The sequence below is a fragment of the Carettochelys insculpta genome, chromosome 5, assembly GCF_033958435.1.
Source record: "Carettochelys insculpta isolate YL-2023 chromosome 5, ASM3395843v1, whole genome shotgun sequence".
NCBI lineage: Eukaryota > Metazoa > Chordata > Testudines > Carettochelyidae > Carettochelys > Carettochelys insculpta.
The window spans coordinates 88,130,165-88,152,627 of NC_134141.1; the positions used below are offsets into that span (position 1 = coordinate 88,130,165).

General features: G+C 41.0%; 1 protein-coding gene across 3 annotated transcripts in view; it reads left to right on the forward strand.

Annotated features, from left to right (window-relative positions):
* The first annotated feature begins 6,710 nt into the window (after positions 1-6,710).
* CMYA5 (cardiomyopathy associated 5) overlaps positions 6,711-22,463 on the forward strand; it is a 63,142-nt gene continuing 47,389 nt past the window's right edge. For 2 of the 3 annotated variants that reach the window (XM_074995468.1, XM_074995470.1), the window contains exons 1-2: positions 6,711-6,905; positions 15,752-21,287. In XM_074995468.1, the coding sequence (XP_074851569.1) occupies positions 6,790-6,905; positions 15,752-21,287 (5,652 nt within the window). In that variant the 5' untranslated portion in view covers positions 6,711-6,789. Of the gene's footprint in view, positions 6,906-13,578; positions 13,921-15,751; positions 21,288-22,463 lie in introns of those variants that run through there. The other variant, XM_074995469.1, reaches the window with a different exon arrangement.

Genomic DNA, 22,463 nt, shown 5'->3' on the forward strand with positions numbered 1-22,463 from the left:
AAAAGGCACTAGCTATCCCTATGCTACAGAGTACAAAACTTTATGGAAATAGATCTAGAAAGGAACACGCACACTCAAGACATCAGCTCAAATGCATTTCAAATGAGCTGCATATCAAAGCTACATTTCTACATCAATAAGCTTCCACAGACTTTATTTCACAGGACTTGTCTTCACTACACTTTACTGTAGCTGCGCTGATGTAGCACATCTGGTGAAGACACACAGCATATTGACAGGACAGTCTTCTCTTGTTTAATGTAATTACTCCACCATAGGAGCCAGAAGCTATTTCAGCAGAAGTGTGTCTCCTGTCAATGATGTGCAGGATGGATGTTTTTTTAAATTGGTGCAATTTGTTTCTCAGGGGGTGTGGATTTTTTACACACTCAGATGACATCAATTAAATCAGCGTCAGCACAGTAGTATGGACAAGCCCTTGGAGTTTGCGTCCCTCCAGACAGATAAAGCAGAAAGTGCAGTAGGCATAAGGAGAGCTCTCCTTGTTAGCATTCCTTCACACTTCAAGTAATTTTGTATCCCATGCCACTTCCCCATTTTTGCCTGAAATTTGCTAATAGGATAAACACTCTCCTTTTTAATTTCCCTTATACCTTCCTTTATGCAGCTCAATAATGCCATAAACTCGAGTGCTTAAAAATCAATAAGAGAAATTACATTTTTTTAAATTGAAACAGTTTAGAGCAGCACAACCAGGAATCCATGAGTCCAGGTGGCAGTTCTTTCAAATGCATAGGAATAAACTTGCACTACCACCTTTCCTTTATTGAGTATTCCCATACATTTGAGCAAGATACCTTCTGAGCAGCTATTCTGAAGTAGTTCTTGTTGGTGATAGCTTGAAGTGTGGCAGTATCCCCATAATGTGAAGAATAATATACAAGGGAAATTCAGAAAATGAACCAGTTTCAAGTTATTGCAGTATCCTTCTCTCTGGTCAACCAGGGGCAGGACAACATTCTGTGGAAATGCCAAGTATTAGAAAAATAGCTTGTGAATGTTGTAAAGCTTATACTGCTGGATACGGTGTTTTTTGACAAATTTCATAAAACAGTGGAAGCTCTTTGTTTTGTTTGGGTTGTGTAACTTTTGAGTTATTCCTTCACTTAGCTTAGAAAGTTTATATCGCTCACCTTATGTTGCTTCTTGAAGATGATTTGATGACTAATCTTGAAGATTTAACTCATGTATCCAAGTGAGGTGTCCATTAATAATCATTGTTTGAGTTAAGTTTTTCAGATTTTTCTCCCCCACACAAGGTACTCAAATAAGGTTCCTCAACAGTGATTAGATTCCACCTCCTTTTTTATTAGAATAGTAAAAGTTCTCTGAGAGACCTAAAGTCTTTAACAGATGAATGCCACATCCACATTAGCACTTAAGTTGGCAAAATTTTTATTGCTCAGGAGCATGAAAAAAATATTTGAGTGATGAAAGTTTTTTGCTGGCATAAGCACTGGTGTGCAAAGCACTGTTTTTATTGAAGATGGTCAAAGGCTGACATAGCTTCTGCTGCCACTTGTTGAGCAGGTTTTATTATGTCAACAGGAGAGCTCTTTCCCATTGGCATAACGTGACTGCACGAGCGATCTTTGGCACAGCTATGTTGGTACAGCTGTGCGGCTATAAGCTTGTAAACAGAGACATGGCCAGATTGTTAAAGAATTTTTCATCGTGGACCTATGTTTCCTTCTGACAGTGCCTAGCCAGACACACGAGCACATTTGAGATTCCTCTCTTGGATGAGGTGGACTGATTTAATTTTGATTCTTTCTGTTACTTTACGAAGAATTTTGAACAGTGATTTTTTGGTAGTGGTTTTTGCTTGGTCTCTTTCCCATTTGTCAGGTTTCTGTTTCATTTCATATAGTTTTCCAAGAACTCCCCCTAGTTTTCCAGTGCCACAGGTATCAGTAACACTACTTTCAGTAAGATTCCAATATGGCCAGGAGACCTGACAGACTTCACTGAGTGATAGCAAAAGCTTTACCCTCAATAGTAGCAGTATTAAAATCAGCATGGACTCCACACCGTAGGTTCCATATTCTATTGGGTTGGTTGTTGTGGGGTTTTTTTTTTAAACTATTTGCTTTATGCTGTCCCTGAGATAAAAGAGAACATAATCATAGTATAACAAGTTTAAGTCTAGCTCTCAGAATTAAATAACCTATTTTGAACGTATGTATAAGCTAATTAGCATAGCAGGTGTGCAGAAAAAGCTGAATTCTAACAACACACTGATAGCATTTACTCTAGTAAATCTCCCATGAGGTATTTGTGTGTAACCTGGTTCCAGAAATCCTAGACCAGGGAAATTGTGAGTTGGGTAACATTGGTCAAAAAAGGTTGATATATTTGCCCTGAAACCAGAGTAAGGACATATAAAGGGAACTAGAGGTCAGCGAGTGACATTACTAGTGCTAGAGTGCGGCCAGCGAGCGTACATAGCAAAGATCTGCTTTAGTTTAGAGAGGGGTTGGAAGAATAACTACTGCACATGTAAATTAATGAAGATAAATTCATCCATCAGTAAGGTCTTTGGAAGGAAGATGTATTGATGGTAATATAATGTTGGGGCTTGTTTATGTATATAGTAACTTTGGTGGGAAGAAAATACCAGCAACTGAAGGGCTATTCAGCTTACCGGAGAAAAGTAGAACCACCTATGGCTGAAAGCTGCAGCCTGATCCATTCAAATTAGAAATAAAGAATAAATTTTTTTAACTGTGACGGTGATTTAACTACTGGATCAAATCGCCACCGTGGTGGATTCTCCATCTCTAGATGTCTTCTAATGAATACAAGTTGTTTGGCTCAACAGCGGTAACGAGGTGAAGTGTCGTGGCCTGTGACATAGAGGTGGTCAGATTATAATATCTGCTTGAGCATTGTTGCCTTAAATTCTATGAATCCTTATTAGTGTTCTTTGTTTGTATGTACTAACGTAAGTCAGTTTCTTACCCAGGAAGCATAAAGAGATAAGTAGAATCTATTTTGGTCTACTTACTGGGGACGAAATTTGTGAGAGCTCCAGGACAAAGTTGAGAATGCTCTTCTGGTCATTTGAATTAGTAGTGCTAGGGCCAAGCAATGACAGTGCGCTAACTGTGTGGAAGAATGAATCTATACCTGTGTTTATACACAGCTTTGTATACCTGCAGAGATGCTTCCATGGTAGGCTGTCTTATACCTTCTTCTATAACACTGTTTTCTGTTCACCTCAAAAATCTTTCCCTCAGCTGGTCCAACATCTCATTGACCAAAAGCAGACGTGGGACATAATCTACTTTAATGTGCCTTTAAATAAAGTCATTGTTTACAAAATTATTTGTGACACAAAGACCTCATTGTACATCATGTAATGACTGGGTCTCACTGCTTTTGGGAAGGAGAACAAAATCAGTCTGCACATATTCTTTAGGGAATACTTTGGCTGAGGTGATTCGGGCACTGAAGTTTGTAGTTTAGGTTTAGGTATCTCATGTTCAGAGACTAGTTCTGATGGGCCTCCTTCATCTTGTGATATCCACCAGAGCTTGCTGATAGACTTGTAATTGCAATTTATTTGAGATGCCAAATAAAATATGGAATTATTTGATTTCAAAGTATCAAACTTTCTGGTTAATTTAGGCTTTTTATTTAAAAATATCAGTTAAAGGGGTGTGTTGAATTGAGTTATACCTATGCATATGGGTACGTCTATACTACAGCAATCTGTTGACAGAAGTTACTGTCGGAAGAGATCTTCTGGCAAAATTTCTCTACAGAGAGCAGCCAGACTACCCAGCTGCACTCTTGCCAGAATGACCAATCAGAAGCTCAGCAAACACAGCTGCCCAGTGAATGGGAAGTTCTGTCTGTTGACAGAGGGGCTCCCTGGAGAGTCTACACAGTTTTTTTGTCAACAGAAATTGTCAAAAAAAGAGTTATTCCTCATCGTGGAGAAGCAGAACACTGCAAATGGAAGTGCCGAGTTTTGCTGGCACTGTCGACAAAATGCATTTGCTGTGTAGACACTCTAAGAGATTGCCAAAGAAGGGATTTTGTCTTCTGAAGACTCTCCACCTAGAAAGAGAACAAGAAATGTTGCTCAAATAAAAGCTTTATTGACAACTTTCCACTTCAGATGCTTTAATGGTTTTTTTCCTCCTTTAATTAAAAAAAAAAAATGGCATGTTTGCCAAGGTACTAAGTTGGTTGAGGTTTCTGTATGCCAAATCATGGACTTTGTTTAACACCGCTTAATATTGGACAGTGACTGCTTGATGTTAACATCTCCAGATAAATTAATACAACAGGGCCCCAGTTTGTAGGGAAGGATTAGTAGGCTGAGTCCTTCTGAGACCCCTGAGCGGTTTACTTGTTCTGAGCACAAGCTATGATGAATTGAAACCACAGGGGAAACCCCTTAGGTGGGGTTTTCAGGGACTGCTCCTCCCAGAGCTCGTAATCTAAGTGGGGATATTACTGATAAGCATACTAGCTGTGTGATTCTTTAATGTTTTCTCTGTGATAAAACAGCAGAAATGTAGCACTTTAAAGACTAACAAAATGATTTATTCCATGATGAGCTTTTGTGGGACAGACCCACTTCATCAGATCAATCTCATTTCCAATACAGATTGACATAAGTACAGAGGACCAAAGGAAAAAAAAATAAACTTGATTTGTCAGTTCTTATTGCAATTTTTTTTTTTGTTTGGTCCTCTGTACTTATGAGATTGATCTGACGAAGTGGGTCTGTCCCATGAAAGCTCATCACCGAATAAATCATTTTATTAGTCTTTCAAAGTGCTATATTTCTGCTGTTTTGTTTTGTTGGAGTATAGACTAACACAAATACCGCTCTGTTACTATTCTCTGAGATACTTTATCTTAAGAAAATCAGGTGCTTGGCTATTAAGGGCTGAATGGTAACACGTAACTGTGGGCAATTATTTTGTTAGTAGAGTCTGAAGAGAAAGTAAGAGACCTGCTTTGGCTGTCTCCTGCTGGCACATCCCGCTACAGTCAGATTGTGCAGCCTGATGATTTCCCAGTCAGGGGGAAGTGAGACCCATGTCTCCACCCAGGAAAGGTGATAGACAGAGTCAGAAACCTGATGGGTGGGATGTGGGGGTTACCATCACTGAGCCACTATGGGAAGATGCAGGTGCAGTTGTCCTGAACTGTGACAAGCACTTCATTTGGTTAATTCTGATTCAGGAATATTGAAGATAGTTCCCTTCTCGTCTGTAGAAAAACAAGTTTGCACGATAGCAGAGGATAATTGCGGTGCAAATGTGGCTGATTTCCATCTGTAGACGAAAAGCAGATTTTGTTAGTCTGCTAGTTTGCGTATCAATAACAATACATACTATCAGTAACTGTTGAAACTGCAGCTGCATCTTCATCCACATGTTAATGAATTATTTTGTCTTTATATGCTTTAGTAAATACTATCTAGCAAAGTTACCATATGGAGAGGAAAGGGAAAGTAATAATTTGTTTCAAGATACTATAGCACAGGGGTCAGCAACCTTTCTGAGGCAAAGTGCTGAAATTTGACCTTTTCATCTCTATGTACAGTCTGAGTGCTGGTGATACTTTTTAAAGTCGCTAATAGTCTTACTCCCAACAGCTTCATTAATAAATAAATTAAGGTTCAGAGCTTTGCTGCTTAGGTGGTGGTTAGCAGCATTAGCTGGTCTTTTGTGAATCCATAGGTGGCGTGGCTTTGAGCTGGACTGCGTGGGGGAGGAGGGGCAGGGCTGAGCTCTCACCTCACGTGACGATGAAAATTGGCTTGTATGCCACTCTTGACACCCACACCAGTGGTTGCTGACCCCTGCATAGCATCTGAGCAGTAAATCTAGTCGTGCCTACCATCGCCATGTACACACGTGCCTAATTCCAATACATGTCTTCATTTTCAAACCCATGCTATTGAACTGGCTCCAATCACCTGGTGTACAAACTCTCAGTTCCAGTTTCAAGGCATAAAGGAGATGTGGAACACCAGGGTCATCCAACACTTTTCACAAGCACGACCTTCATTTTAGGGCTGTATATTTTCTGCTGTATTTAGTAATTTTTATGGAAAAAATTTAGGGTTTTTTCACAATCATTTTTTCTCTGGACCCCTAAACAGGGCTTTACACTACAGCCCCTGCTGAGCATATGTGGGTGTGGGTGAGTATTTTGCTTTTAATACCTAGTATTGAGACAAAAATTAGACTCTTTCTACACAAACTTTCCTGCATCTGCTGAAGTGAGTCTTTGCCCATGAAAGCTTATGCTCCGATAGATCTGATAGTCTGTAAGGTGCCACAGGACTTCTTGTTGATTCTACACACAGTATCTGCTTCACCCAGTCTCCTAGTTCCACCTTATGCTTGAGCTATATTTCTTCTGCTTTGAGAAGGTCAGGTGGAGCTCTCTCTTCTTTTTGTAACTCATTTAGCCAGTGAGCTTGGCTACAACATACTGCTTTTAAAATTTTCCTAGGAGCAAAAATGAGCTGTTAGTGAATGGCCTGAACAGCCCTGAGAACTGGCTGCAACTGCTGCTTTCTCCCTTTTTCAATTCAGAGTGCTGCGCTGAAGTTGGTGCTAGGACCCAGAGGTCAGGCCGAGGCAGCAACAGCAACTTGGTGTTGTAACTTTCCTGCTTTCTATTTAAAGACTCCCCTGAGTCAGGAGAACTGGAGCTGCTGGAGATGACAGTTGCTTCAGGCAACCCCGGGGAGGACGGGGTAGGGATAAAAATCCCAGTAAGGGCTTGAACTGAATGGAAGGTTACTCTGGCCCTGGGTGCAGTAGAGCATCTGAAATTTCCTTCTCTGTAGAGGATGAAGCCCCGGAAGGGTTGGTGGAGCCCCAAGAAGTGGCGGAGCTGACTAACAGGTACTCCCTCTCCAGAAAGCAACAAGCCCGGCATGCATGGGCAGGGCATAACTCCGGGGGAATCTGGGATCCAGGTCTGTTTTACCCTTCCCCACCCCCAACGGTATTTGAATGAAACAAATGAAAACCTGCCAGTGAGGCTTTCTGGTTAGTTTGGCTGTAATTAAGTTTTATTCTGTAAGTGCCAGTCCAGAGCACTGAAGGGTTTTCTATTTAAAGAGCCTGCACCATGCCAGCTGGAGTGGCATCTCCTGCCCCTCCCTTTCTGGCTGACTTTTTGTTACATATTGATCTTACTTATTCTGGGGATTTACATGTCAGCAGCAGGGTGAGGAGGATTTTAAGCTCCTTCCACCAGGGATCTGAGGTCTTCTCTAGCTCTGATTTTTGGGGTGCAAAGGGACACAATGCCATGTGGTTTCAGGCATTTTATACAGAGCTCAAAGTTTCTAACATAGAGAAACTGCTGAAAAATCGCTTGGGTGAGTGCTGTCTGGGTAGGACTGTGAGACTCCTGAAGTCTGATCCATGCGGACAGACCCTTGTGCATATGCAGAACCCCAGTGATTTCTGTGGGACACTCTGTGCCTGTCCAAGCCCACATAATGTAGATAAAGGGCAGGGGCTTGTTTGTGTAGAGAATCTATCATTGTTAAATGTACATGGCAAACAGAGTTGGAAAATAAATAATGTTTGAAAAAAAAATCTCTGAAGTCTGTCTGATAATGGCATTGAGTGATACGCTTCCAGCCACTCAAGTGGTAGGAGTTTGGCATTCAGCAGCCTATCAAATTCAGGAGTGATTAGGAGCATTACTATGAGAGTTCTTCATGGGCAGAGAAAAATGGTGCAACTCTACTCATAATAATGCTCAATTTTACCTTGGACCCCTTCTCTGGTATTTCTTCTCTGCTCCCTGATTATAACTAGAGGAAACAGAATGATCTCAAGAAATGGAAAACTTTACCCAGAGCATTAGGAGAGCTTCCTGACTGTAAGATTCATTTGATTCTTCCAAAGGAAAAGGTGGAAAACCCGATCGCCTGAGTCATTTCTATGTAGTGGGGACCAAGCCCACTGTGCCAAAATGTATGATTGGTGCTTGTACTAGCAAAGAGAATAGACCACATGACCAAAAAGATCACTTGCATCTTTGACATCTATCTTAACCATGCTGGTTAAGCTCTTTAGTCCAGATTCGGGAAGTTGCTTCAATGTGTGTGTAACCTGAAATGTGTGGTCCTCCTAAATCCATGGAAAGACTGAGGACTTAGTTATGTGTAACCCACACACGTGTGTGGCTAATGGTCTCACCTAGTGGTACCTAGACCACTTCACAGAGGAGGAATAAGTGTCTTCTACAGTCTAAGCTGAGAGCCAAGCTGGCTTTTACCTGGAGCTGCAGAGGTGACTGCCGCTATGCTCTAGGGGTTCCACGTTCAAGTCTGGCTTTGGACAGTTACAAGCGAGGGCTTGTCCAGGATCTCAACTGGGTCTCCGCTAGGGGAAGTATGTAACCTGCACACCTACATGTAGTTACCTGTCCCATGTAGTGGTACCTAGACCACTTCACAGAGAAAGAAAAAGTGTCCTTGACAGCCTATGCTGACAGGTAGCTGGCCCTTAGCTCAAGCTGTGGAGGCACCTGCACTAAGCTCTAGAGGTCCTAGGTTCAAGTCTGACTGTGGGTAGTTACCTATGCATGTGCTCAATTGTGCCCCTGAATCAGGGTCAACAGGTGGATATTTCTGCTTCATACAAGCAACATTACTTATTCAAATATCATTATTAACTAGTTAAGGTACAGAAGGGAGTAGCACATTTTCTATATTCAGATATATCCCACCCTTCTTTCCTGCTGGATGTGCTGTTAAAGAATGTTTCTGTGCAGCTGCACAATTGTATTTCATTCTTGGCTGGGGTGGGGATTATTGCAATACAAGCAATAAAAGTGAAGTACCTTTACTCATTCAGGCACAGCATCATAATGCTGTAGCTGAAGAGATTTCTGGTACAATTATTTGATAAATCAGGGTGATAAATTCCTAGAACCGTCAGTTCTATTAATAATGGCACCCCTCAAAAGCATTTGGTTGGTTTACCTGAGGGGCTTCCAAACAGCTGTATTTAGTTGGGCACTTGATTTTTTTTTCCAGCTTGATTTGACTGCCTTCTGATTTAATAAGCGTAGTTCTGTTCACATTGTGACTGTTAGGGATATTTCTGTGAGAGATGGGTAATGGGAATACACATTTGGCTTATGATGCAAATAAGGTGAGCAAAGTTACAGAAATGGGTTATAGTTGCAATTTTTTAAACCTCTTCTAAAGTGTTTTTGTAAATGTAAATAGAATGAAGATTTAGAGCGTTAGGCCAACCTCCCAGGAAGGGATGTAAAAAAGCTAACCCTGTAAGGTGTAACCTGGGCTTTTTTTCTTGCGGAATGCACCGGAACTCTCTGTTCCCGCATGTTTTTCCATTAGAATACCAGAAAAAAGTTTTTGCTGCTGGACCCACAGCAGCAGGTGAATGGGGCAGGAGCCCCCACCAATCCTGCAGCAGGGCATGTGTAAGGCCAACAGACCCAGGTTGCTGGCACCAGGAATACAACCTGCTAGTAGAGGGTCTGAAGCCCTGTACTCTACCACATGAGCTAAAGGCCAGTTAGCTCTTAACTGAGCCTGTAGAGCAGGGACTTCACTCACTCCATATGAGGTCACAGTGCCTCTGGGTACTACACATGGACCAGGGTGTTAAAACTGAACACCCTAACTTCTATGAAGGATCATCAGACGTGAGTTCCAGCACCCTTTTTTAGGGAAAAAAAGCATTGGGTGGAACTCCACATTCTGTAATGCCTTGTTGAGTTTACAAGTGAAATTTGGTGCCTTTCTTGCAAGATATAACTAATATTCATGTTTTGATAAATCTGTCTGCAAGGCTGTACAGTCCTGACCCTGCAGCCGACTCTTCCACTCGCTACAGTTTAACATTTGTGAGCTTTGTGCTGCATTGGTTGCCTATTCAGCTCTAGGTACATGCCCCTGCACCATTAAACTCAGTGGGAGTTTTGCCATAGGATATAGCAGGAATCTATGGAATGTTTTTCCTCTAGATTTCCAAGTGCTTTTACAAAGTAAGATGAGTACAATGATCTGGGGCATAGAGAAGTTAAATGACTTGCTCCAGGGCAAACAGCAAATCTGTCCTTGAAACAGGAGTAGAACTCGGTTCCCTGATTTCCCCAGCAGTGCTCAGATGGAATAACTGGATGGCATTGCCTTCCTTGTTATCATTTTTGGAACCCTACAAAGCTGAGGATGGAGTTATGTCAGTTCTTTTCATATGCCAATCCAAGTGTTGAGGGTAAGGCCAGGCATGTCTTTTATGCAGGATTCTCTGAACTGAAAGTCCTTGTTGCTGGAATTTTCTTTCTCTGCCATTTTACTGGAGCTCAGACTGACAAACTTCAAATATTGTGCTACAGAGAGCGTTATGAGTGATCTGTTAATCATTGTCATTCGGTATATAACAAAGGCGAGATCATTACGAGCAATATGGCGCCAGTGGATTATTGAGTCACCATCTGAAGACTAGTATCAGAGAGGTAGCCGAATTAGTCTGTATCTTCAAAAACAACAAGTTCTGTGGCACCTTATAGCTTAACAGATATTTTGGAGTATGAGCTTTTGTGGAAGAGGGTCTTTGCCCATGAAAGCTTATGCTCCAGAATATCTGTTTGTCTATAAGGTGTCACAGGACTTATTCTTCATCTGAAGGCTAAGTATCCAATTGACTTATTTCAGAGAAAGTACTTCTGCATGGTTGTGATAAATGTAAAGTCAATGAATAACAAAAGTTTGTCAGTGCTGTTTAAAAAGAAGTTATAGTAATGGTTTTGAATAGCCCTAACAGTTACAAACTCTTGCATGTTGAATAGTGACAGAGAGGAAGCCGTGCTAGTCTATACACTATCAAAACAAAAAGCAGTCAAGTAGCACTTTGAAGACTAGCAAAATAGTTTATTAGGTGTGATTTCGTGGTCTGAAGAAGTGGGTCTGTCCCACGAAAGCTCACCTAATAAACCATTTTGCTAGTCTTTAAAGTGCTACTTGACTGCTTTTGTTTTGATAGTTACAAACTCTGTGCATCTAGCAAGAAAAAAAGGTTACTTTGAGTGAACAGTCTTTCTGGTCTTTCAGAATCTATTAAAAAGAGCCAATTTAAAAAAAAATGAAAAATATACTTTTATGTTGCTTTTAGGCAGAGGAAAAACAACATAGAATTTACAGGATTGAAAAATAGCTTCTTCATGTTTCATTCCTGGGTTCTTTGTACAGTCAGTTAGAGACTAGGCCATCCTAGGAGAGGAAGCCCGGGTCTTCAGAAATGAAGGTAAGAAATAATTAGTTTGTGGTGTAGGTAAAAATGTAGTACAAACCAGAGCCTCTGAAACTTTCAGACACCATAAAACACCAAACAGTATTTTTTATGAGGAACATCTATGAAAATTTTCTCCAAACAAAAACTTATCACACCAAAAAAACCAAGCAGCAACATAGGCAGCAAAACCAAAATGAAGTAATTTAATCAGGTATGATAGCAATTAAGAATAACATTGTATGTGGTTTTAATAACAGAAAATATATACCATAAGTGTATGATATACATAAAAAATGCCATTTGGATCAACTAAAAGAGAGCCAAAGTGTTGAAGATATTCTAAGTGCTTTACTGAGTAAAGTTGCATTTGAGGATTGTACAGTAAGAATAACAAGGGGCAGTGGGGTTAAAGGATGATTATCCAGCATGATGTTTTTGAGGATTTGCTGTTAACTGCAACAGTTTGGTGCTTCTCCTTGTGCTAAACTAAAGCTTTACAGTGCAGGTGTCTGCATTTGATACCATATAGCATCAGTTTCCGCATTATTTTTTGTGAGGAAGAGAGAAATAATTCAGTGCACAAGGAAAGATTTAAAGCTAGCAGCAGCTGGTTGTTGCTTGAACTGGCAAAGACTTAGGCTACGTCTTCATTTCCGGGAAGAGTGACGCTGCTGCAGTCCACCTTCTGGAGTTTGATTTAGTGCACCTGGTAGGGATGCACTAAATCGAACTCACAGGGTGCCCACATTGGTGCCAGTACTGTTGCGCATTAGGAGTAAGGGATCACTCCCATTGACCTCCAATAGCAAAGGTGATTCAGAAGCCCCAATTCAGGTGCATTGACTCCAAGTAGAATGATAGAAAATGTATAAAACAAACAATGTATAAGAAAAGGGCCTGAGCCTACAATGGAAAAAATCCCTCTTGCAATAAATAGTCCTAATGAAGCCAGTAAAGTAATTCAGATGGGTTAAGTGAGGCACGTTATTATCATTTCCAAGATTAAGATCGGAAATTAGCTGTCTCTTTAAAATCATTACGGTAAAATTGTTCTGATGCCAACAGTCTCCAGGGAGCTTCAGCTAAGTCATGGTGCCTTACTTTTCATACCTCTTTTTCAAAGACAGGTACTGCAGTTATTCTTTTGTTATTTCTGAAAGCAATGAGACTAACATGTAATGTTTGAAGAACCTGTCATGAAGACAGCAAAAGACATCATGTCATTGCTGTCAACATGCATAAACCAGTTGGTCCTGTGCTGTGTTGTGTTCTCCAGCTTCTTGGTACTGTACTTTGTGAAATTATCTTCTTGATTTGATGTCTATTATTTCTATTGCCACTTAGAACTAATATTTTCTTATTAAGCAATGATGGTATTTGGAAAGGATGTGTCATATCTTTGAGAGGAACACCAAGCAAACTGTTATGATGCGAGTTAACAGATCCATATTGGTTGGGTACATATGTAGAACTAAAGTTTAGTCACCAGGAAAGAAAATCTATTTAGCTGTAGTTTCTGGGCTCCTTCCATTCTTAGCTCATACAGCTAACAGGGCTTCAGACACTCAGAAAATGAAAAATAACCAGACATCGTTCTTGTAAGCATTCCAGTGCCTTTTGGGGCTGTTTTTTTTTTTTTTTAAACCTCCAAAATTGCTGTGCAAAAGAATTGTCATCCTTCAGTCAGTTCTGCCTGGGTGTGCTCAGTCTGGTGACAAACATGACACACAATTGCTTTTGCTGGGTACTTTTGAACAAGGGAAGTCAGGGGCTGTATATACTTCTAGTTTTTGGAGTTTTATATTTTCTGTAGACCACTGCACTTCTTTGGCAGGTTTTCTTTTCTTCTTGTACTTTAAGATGTCTCTCCTCTATCATATCTGCAGAATGTTTTTGACATCAAAGTGGTTGTAGCTTATCCTTTTTCTCTAATCTGTGCTTCCCATCTGTAATGCTAGTGAGTGCGCCTCACCCTCCTCCTGGTCTTTTTGACTGTCAGGTTGTCCAAAAACACAGTGAATTCCACCTGACACTGATCTTGAGTCTCATATTAGCCAGAAAAGGTGGTTCTAAGCATGACTCTCTTCCTCTATTTAGTGGAACTATGGTTTTTTAGCAGTAAGTTCGCATTGTCCCATGAAGTACGCTTTGAGAGTTCTTCATTGGGTGCGTTATACTTCTGCTGGTGACAAAGACAAGTTTTTGATTAAGCTGCTCTTCTGAACTTTGCTTTGTACAGGTTGGACCTCCCTGGTCTGGAACCCTGAAGACCTGACTGGTCCCAAACAAGGGACTTTGCTGGACCAAGGGATGTCAGGCCTGTGGGCTTGGGTTTGGGGGACCGGCTTCTCCCCTCCCCAGCTAAAAGGCCTTGCTGCCGCCAGCCCTATGGGCTCCACTGTCCCTGGCCCTGTGGGCTCCACCACTGCCTGCCCAGTGACCCTCAGATTGTCAGCCTGACGGATCGGATCAGCTCTGCTCTGCCATTTGAGGCTCTTTGGTCCAGAAACATCTGTGGCTCTGCTGGACCATATATGCTGGTGGAGCAGAAAGTCCCATACCTGAGAGATTCAAGCTGTACTGACTCAAAGGGGGTGCCGAGCCTGGCAATTTTCCTTCAGTTACTTGTTAGGTGGGTTTTTGGGGTTCGTAAGGTCTTTTTGACAGCAGTTTGTCTAATGGATGACATCTTCTGACTTTATGTGGTTTGCTTTTTGGAAGTTTTTAAGGTACAGTAAACCCTTGAAATACACAGCTTCAAGTTGCTCTGCGTCTCTCAGCCTGCCTAGCTGCCTGCAGCTGCTGGCAGCTAGGCTGACTAAGAGCCCCTTCTCCCTGCCCTTCCCCAGCCGCACTGCTGGGGAAAGGCAGGGAGAAGCAGCCAGGAAACTGACCAGCCCTTGTGGGCTGATCAGTTTCCCGGGTCCCACCAGCAGCGGGAAGCTGGGAACCAAGTTGCAGCCTGGTTCCCAGCTTCCCACTACGACTTTTATGAGAATTTGAGTTACACTAGGGTTTGCAGGAATGCAACCCTCACATAACTCAACTCAAGGTTTTACTTTACTGGGTACTGAAGAAATTTGGGGAGTTGAACATTTGCTGGCAGTCTTTTCTATTTGCTTCATATTACTAGTCAAATTTCTTGACTGAAATAAGTGTGTGACCTTATCCTTAATTATTTTTACTTGCTTTAACTTTTTTTGGCACTCTATTTTTAAAGCTGTAGAAGGAAGTTCTTCTTTGGATTTTTATTGAAACAATATATTTAAATCATTGATGGAGGTTATAGTTATCAGAATTTTATGTACCATAAAATGTTTGTTTATAACATTGCTGTTAACTAAAGTATAATGGAAATATAGCTCATGGAACATAATATAGTACAAGAACTAGGAGACACCACATTAAATTAATGGGCAGCAGGTTTAAAACAAATAAAAAGAAGTTCTTCATGCAGCGCACACTCAACCTGTGGAACTCCTTGCCAGAGGAGGCTGTGAAGGCTAGCACTATAATGGGCTTTAAAAAAGAGTTAGATAAGTCCATGGAGGTTAAGTACATTAATGGATATTAGCCAGGAAGGGTAGGGAATGATGTCCCCAGACTCTCTTTGTCGGAGGCTGGAGATGGATGGCAGGAGAGAGATTGCTTGATCATTACCTGTTCAGTCCCCTCCTTCTGGGGCACCTGGCATTGGCCACTGTTGGCAGACAGGATGCTGGACTGGATGGACTTCTGGTCTGACCCAGTATGGCCATTCTTATGTTTGCTGGAAGGTCCCTTGAGATATCATCAAGTCCCAGCACTCACAGCAGGACTGTTCATCATCCCTAACCATTTTTTTTTAACTATAACCTGCCTCAGCCCCTTGAAGGGCTCCACTCACAACCCTGCATTTACAAGGCCAATGCACTGACCACTGAGCTATCCCCACCCCCAAATCATTTGTCGGTAGGCTAGGGGACTTCCTCCCAAATCATTCGGTTTATCTGAATAATAATTTTATTATTTGTAGTGCCCTTCTATAGACAATTGACCTACATTAAAAAATTAAAGTTCATAAAGTGCTTAGAAGATGAAAAGAACTAAGAGGTAGCAATGAACTATGGGCCTGAATCTCCAGTGCCTTGTGCTTTGAGTTAGTCATTTACACCTGTACCAAAGTATTGCTGAATTATTTCATGCTTTGGTTTTGGGTGAATTTTAATCGTTCGTTAAATTTTAAAGCCAGATCCTGACCTTACAGTAGCATAAATAAGATAAAATTGGAAGTCTTGATTGTCTGTATACAACCTAACGTTACCAATGACTACAGTATATTTTTCATAAAAAATTATATATTTTATCTACATTTATTGTAGTAGTCAAGTCTGAAAATTAGGTTTCTTTAGATATGTTTGTTTTTACTTTAATTGCATGATAATAAATGATCCTATTATGCTTTTATTTATTTATTGTTGTAGTTTAAAGGACATTATCCAGAATGAAGAAGTGAAACCCAAGCTACAGTGCGTCATGTCGGACCCTTCCGTTTCTACGGTAACAGTTCAGAGTGAAGATAGTGGCATAACAGGGGAAAACAGCTCAAGCAGGTGTTCCACACCTTGGGCCTCAGAAGCTAGTGCTACTTCTGATCTTTATAGTATTGGAAGTTCATCTGTAGAGTCTCCTCAAGGGCAGGATATCTTTCTCATGGACGAAAGTAAGCCTGTCCGGAGAAGGATGTGTTGTAAATCATCAGATCGGACAGTGCTGCCTTCAGGCTTGAAGGGAGGCCAGGGTAGCAAAAAGAGTGATATGCCTGGAATGCAGCTGCAAGAATCAAGAGATGCTCCCACAAAAGTGCCAGATGCAAAGTTAGATGCTGCTGAACTGCAAGCACAAGCTATGGATGCAGAAACTTCAAAATATCGGAAGGATTTGCTACACAGCACGGGGGAATCAGTGTCAAAGCCAATGGGTAAAGAAAATAAACTGAAAAAAGGAAGGCCAGCCCTTAACGGAGCTGTAAGTGCTAAAATCCAGAAGTTCAACTCAATTTCAGAAGAAACAACTCCAAAATTTTTCCGAAAGAAGAATAGTAAAGATCCAGCTATGCCATCAGATATAAAAAGGAAACAGAAACAACAGCCCAAAGGAATGCTAAATCAAAACCCTTCCTCACCTTCTTTAATGCATCTTAAAAAGGATGGCCCTCAGCATGATGGTTCACTTCATAATATAAGACCCGCTGAAATGAATATTGAAACTAGCAGTTTTTCAAATGCGGGTGCAACAGTTCCTCTTGATAAAGACGAGAGAAAAAAGACACAATCTTCTCAAGCTGAGACTCTGTATGAGACATCAAAACAGTCACTGTCTGTATCACCATATCTTACTGACGAAAGAGGGAACCAGCCTCATCCATTTTCAACCACAACGGCCATTTCAAGAGATTCTGTTAATGAACCCAAGGGGCAAGCAATTCAACCATCTGTGCCTATGTCTACAGAATCTGTCTTGGAATGTCCTAGTTCATCACAGGCTGTCGAGGAAACAGAACGGCAAGAAATTCAGTTTTATTCACCTGTGACTACCCCATCTGAACCTGAACATTCAGTTTTTTCTGGAACAAAAAATCAGGATATTAAACTTTATTCACCCATAACTGTGCAATCAGAGTCTGAACTACCAGATATGTCATATTCTACTTATGAAACAGAGCCACAAGAGACTGTGCAATTGGACACTGAATATTCAGTGCAACACGAGATCCAGCCATGTTCTCTCCTAACTGCTCAGTCAGAATGTGATCATCCAGATATATCCTATTCCACTGAGGAAGCAGAAGAGCAAGAAATTCAGCCTTACTTACCTATAATTGAACAACCAAAATTTGAAAATGTAGATTTATCATGTCGTACTGATGAAACAGAAACCCAAGAAAGTGAGTGTTGTTCACAAGTTTCTGCAGGACCTGAGGCTGAGCTTTCAGAACTGTCATATTCCATTGGTATGGCAGAGAAACAAGAAAATTCACAACTGGAGTCTGAACATCTGGAAATGCCCAGTATTCTGACCCATTCAGCTACAACTGCCCAATTGGACTCAGAACATCTAGATTTATCACTTTTTATTGATGAAGCCGAAAAACAAGCTACACAACTGGAGCATGGACGTCACACTTTATCACATTCCATTGAAGAAGCAGAGGATGAAAAAATTCAGCCAAATTTACTTGTACCTGCACATACTGAGTCTGAACATCTCGTTTCATCTGAAACAGAGAGCGAAGAAATTCACCATTACTCACCCACAGCTCCACACCTGGAATCTGGTCATGTAGTTTTATCATATTCTACTGGAAATAAAGAAATGCAAGACAGTCAGTGTTCCTCGTGTGTGTCTGAAGGACTGGCAGCCGAACATTCATTTTCATATTATTCAGTTGAGGAAGTAACTCCCCAAGAAATTCAGTCTTATTCATCTGGAGCTGCACAATCTATGCCTGAACATTTAGCGTTGTTACATTCTACTGATGATGAAGAGAAGCAAGACATTCAGCCGTGTAGACCAAAACATGCACAAGCAAAGAATCACTCTTTAGTTTTATCATGTGACACAGATGAAGCAGAGATGGGAGAAATTCAGCTACATTCACCTGAAGTAGAAGACTTGGTATCTGAGCAGTTAGTCACCAAGTCACTAATGCATACTGATGACAAAGATGGGCCAGAACTTCAAGCATACTCACTGGGCACAGAATACTTGCCCTCACAACAGTTAACAGCTCCTCCCACTTTCAGCGTTGAAAGTGATCAGCAAGAAATACAACCTGATGAGCATGAAGTGCCAGATTTGGTGTCAGAAGTGTTGAACTTTTCAGCTGGTTCCACTATAGAGGAGAAGCATGGTATTGATTCTTCTTTGCTTGACACAGAAGGCATGATGTTGGAGCAGTCAACTGCATTTCCAAGCAGTTGTAATGAAGAAGCAGACAGAACTGAAAAGGAACCTTATTTGGCTGGCATGGAACACACGTCCTCTGAACAATCAATGGCTGCTGGTTTAGCAGACTACGTCGATGAAACTGTGTTGCAAAAAAATCAGTCTTATTCAGAGAGCTTCCCATCAACACAAATAAAAGCCGCCTTAGTTAGCCCTTTTAATGAAAAAAAGAATGTAGAAGTTGAAGTTTATTCTTTGGAGGAAACCGATTTGTTACCAGGAGAATCAAAAACTGTTTTAGCTGGTTCTACAAATAGTAATGAAGCAGACGAACAAGGAAGTCAGTCCCCTCCAAATGACGCTGAATACTTTGAATCAAAACAATTTCCAGGTAGACTTCAGACAGCACATACAGCCCAATGTACTAACGAGAATAAATCAGACATGACAATGGCATCTGATTTTGTTCCAAATGAAGATTCCTGTAATCTCCTACCAGAGTCCATTAATGAAATCCACATACACAATTCATGTTCCTCAGTGCCAGGTAATCCAAACTCAGATACAAATTTAAATAATGTAATAGTAACCAGCAGTGGAGTCCTTTCAAAGGCAGAAGAAAAACAGCATTTTTCCGAGGTAGAAACAGGGTCAAAAGAGCCTGAACATTATCTGCCAAGAGAAGAGAAATTAACAGAATATGTGCATTTTGCAGAAGAATCCAAACATACTCCAGAACCTGATGAACAAAAAGATGCATTTAATATAATTTCAGAAGGCTATGAAATATTGAATATTCATGCTGTCCCACTCATTTCTTCTGTGGATGAAGAAGAAAGCAAACATATGCCAGATAAGCTAGAATACTTAGAAACAAATACCCTCATTAAAACAAAACTGTCTGACAGTGGTGGTACAGTAGCTGACCAGGAAGTGTCAGCAAGTGGAACAGCTACTGAAATTTCAGACAACTCAACAGCAGATGATATTGAAGTTAAAGATAGAGAGCAAAAAATACCTGTTGAAGAAGTAGATGCTCATGAAATTATGAAAACAGAAGAGGAAATTTCCACAATGTCAGAAAATAAAGGGGATGACATTCTGAATCCACATGAGAGTTCCACTGAGATGGATTATTTTGAAAAGTATACTTTGATTGATGACAAATCTCCCACCGAGTTATCTACTCAGGGGCTAGGTCCCTTGCTTGCTGTAAAGGAAAACCCAAAGAAACATACAGAAGAAACCATCTCTTCAACTCGAACTTCTGATAATACTTTGGAAGATGAATTTACCTTACTAGATAATGACTTGGATGAAGCCTTTTATGGACTGATGGAAGAAGAAAGCAAGGTGCAGTCTCATGCAGATGCTCAGAAATTTTTGACTATGCAAAAATCAGTTAACAGTTGTAAAGAAGTGACAAACATAGAAGATGAACAAAAGTTAGAGGGCACATCCTTATTTGATAGAGAAGAAGGAGTACTGGAACGGTCTATGTTATTTCCAACAACAGTCAGTGCAGTTAACCCAGAACTTCTAGAGGAGCCACCTGCACTTGCATTTCTATACAAGGATCTCTATGCAGAAGCAGGAGGAGAAGATCTCAAAGGTGCAAATGAGCCTCCTTCTGATGAAGAAAGTGGGAATTCTGATGCATCTTTTCCTAGCAGAAATTCTGACCCGGACGATGGAACTGGAATGTATTTTGAAAAATACATTCTTAAAGATGACATTCCCTGTAACGTGGCTGAGTCTCAAAAAGATCAAGTTTCAACAGCTGAGGCTGTGAATGAAGATCTGTCAAGTCAACCGAGGGTTTCAGGAGACGAAGATCAGGAGTCTGAAGAGGTAATTGAAGATGAACATCTGTGTGTTCATATTTTATTTGAGGAGTCCAGCAAAACTGAGGTCTTGTCAGAAGGGGTGATTGTGGTAAGAGAGACAAACCCAAGTATCAGTTATATTAAAGTAACGATTTGTCAGCCAACTCAGGCAGTTCCTTTTGGAAGCAAGTTTGGTGTTCCAGATGCAAGAAATGTTCCGGCTAGTGAAAGAGAGGAAGAAGATGAATCTGCAGCAACTAACCAGGAATTGTCAGAGCAAATGAGTCATGAAGAGTCCAGCCAAGTACTAGAGTCTGAGGAAACTGCCAATCAGAAAGAAGCATCTGTACAAGATGAATCAAAGGATGATACTCATTTGACAGATGAGCAGAATAAACAACATGAAGTAGCAGCAGTTAATAAAATGGATAATTATGTGCCTGGTGGCAGAACACCTGTTGATGAAAGTGAAAGCAGTCAATATGGCAAAAGAGCGCTCCCACATCTTCATACTCCTCAGCAACCAAAGCAATTACTTTCATATCAGAATAAACAACTTCAACCCATGATGAATGAGGAGTATTATGTGGAACATGATCATCATGAAAGTCTGAACAAAAAAGTAAGCAGGGGAAAACATCTATTAGAGGCAGATGAGCAGACTAATGAAAAAAGAGCCAGCGAAAATATTGCCAATGATATAGCACAGCATCACTTAGAAGTAGCTACGACTGGCCTTCCAGAATCTGGAGTTAAGTTTGATGAGACATCAGATGAGTTAGTATTGCAGTCGTTTAGAAGCGAGTTAGATAACCTTCGACCAGATTCAACAAGAGATGAACAATGTTTTGGGACTGATGAAGACCTAGCTGAGTCAATGGATTATGAAGTGATTACCCAAGAAGAACTTCTACAGGATGAAATGTCCTCAGAATTGGCCCACGAAGATTTAGTTTTTGAAAACAGAGAATCTTTTGAGCAGACTAGCTATAATTATGAATTTGAAAATGAGGCAGAGAAAGAAACACCCACGGAACATGAGGATTCTGGCTTTGTGATGATGAACTCTGAAGAATCTTCACTAGCCTTACCTGAAAGCGAGAGCCTACAAAAAGAAATTAAAAAGGCTCACATTGATACTTATTGCTGCCAGTGTCGGTGCCCAATTTCTGCTATTGACAAGCTTTTTGGGGGGCATGAAACCCATGATGTTATGATACTGGACACTGCTGTCATGGAGATGAAGGTAAGCATTTACGTTAACATTGAAGACAGATCGATTGTAATTTGATTGACTCTGTGGTTTAAAATATAAATCATCTCTAACCTTAGCCCAGATTTGGTATTGGAAATTATTATTAGAGACTACTCCAGATTCAGTTGAAAGAGAAAGATCGACTATTTCGGTTTTCAGCTTCTGTGTATGCTGTCTGTTAACTGGAGATTTGCTGTTTGCTTCACTTTTCAATGTTTTAATCTTCTTTGGGCTAGATTGTTACAATGCGCTCTCTTTAGACCAGTGTTTTCCAGATGGTGGGTCATGGTACAGGTCATAGAAAGGCTGTAGATTGGTTGTAGCCCTAGTATGGAGGGATGCCCTGGGGAGCAGGAGGAAACAGAATTTATGTCTACACTGTGAGATAATATTGATTTTAAGTCATTTAGCTGGATTTTTCGAAGTGCTTGTCCTCACTGTAAATTCCATTAGCTCGATATATGGTACACTAAAATCGACATTATGATATCATATCGTAGTAACCTGATGGGTGTAGTGTTCCGTTTGAATTTAAAATTCTTAATGAAGGGTAGTGAGGAAGCACCAAGTCTTTAAATTGAATTCATTAGCTTCCAGACATCTCCCATATGTGCCCCACAGTTCTCTGCTCTGGCCTCTTCCATCTCCACTGCTCTCAGATATGGAGGAATTAGGCAACAAGAAGACTGTTTCAATTTGGCACCTGGAAGCCTGTGGCTGTAGGGTCATGAGAGGCTGAAAAAAATCTTCTTTCTTTTTGTTTGCTACTAGCGTGGCTCTGGGGTCTGTGGTTCTTTGTAATCCCCTGCTAGCTGCCTTTTTTTTTCTGCACTGCCTGCCGCCAGCTACCAGCTGCTGTCCCCCTCCTCCCCGCCACACCATGTTACAAGTAGGCTGTGAGTGGGGCTTGTCCTTGTCTGATAGGACAAGAAACTTCCTTTCTGTCGTTTACAGGTTGTCCTGCGTCCCACATCCCCTCCCCGAGAGGTGCCTCGCATTCCGGAACTTTCCCTCGCACACATCAGACGGCAGCTAGTCTGTGAGCGGAGGTCATGCTTGTACGAGAAAATTCTTCTTAGCTGCTTACATTCTGTCCTGACCCTTCACCTCCCCTTCTTTCCCTCCCCACGGAGGTGCCACGCAGTCTGGAACTTTCCTGCGCTCAGC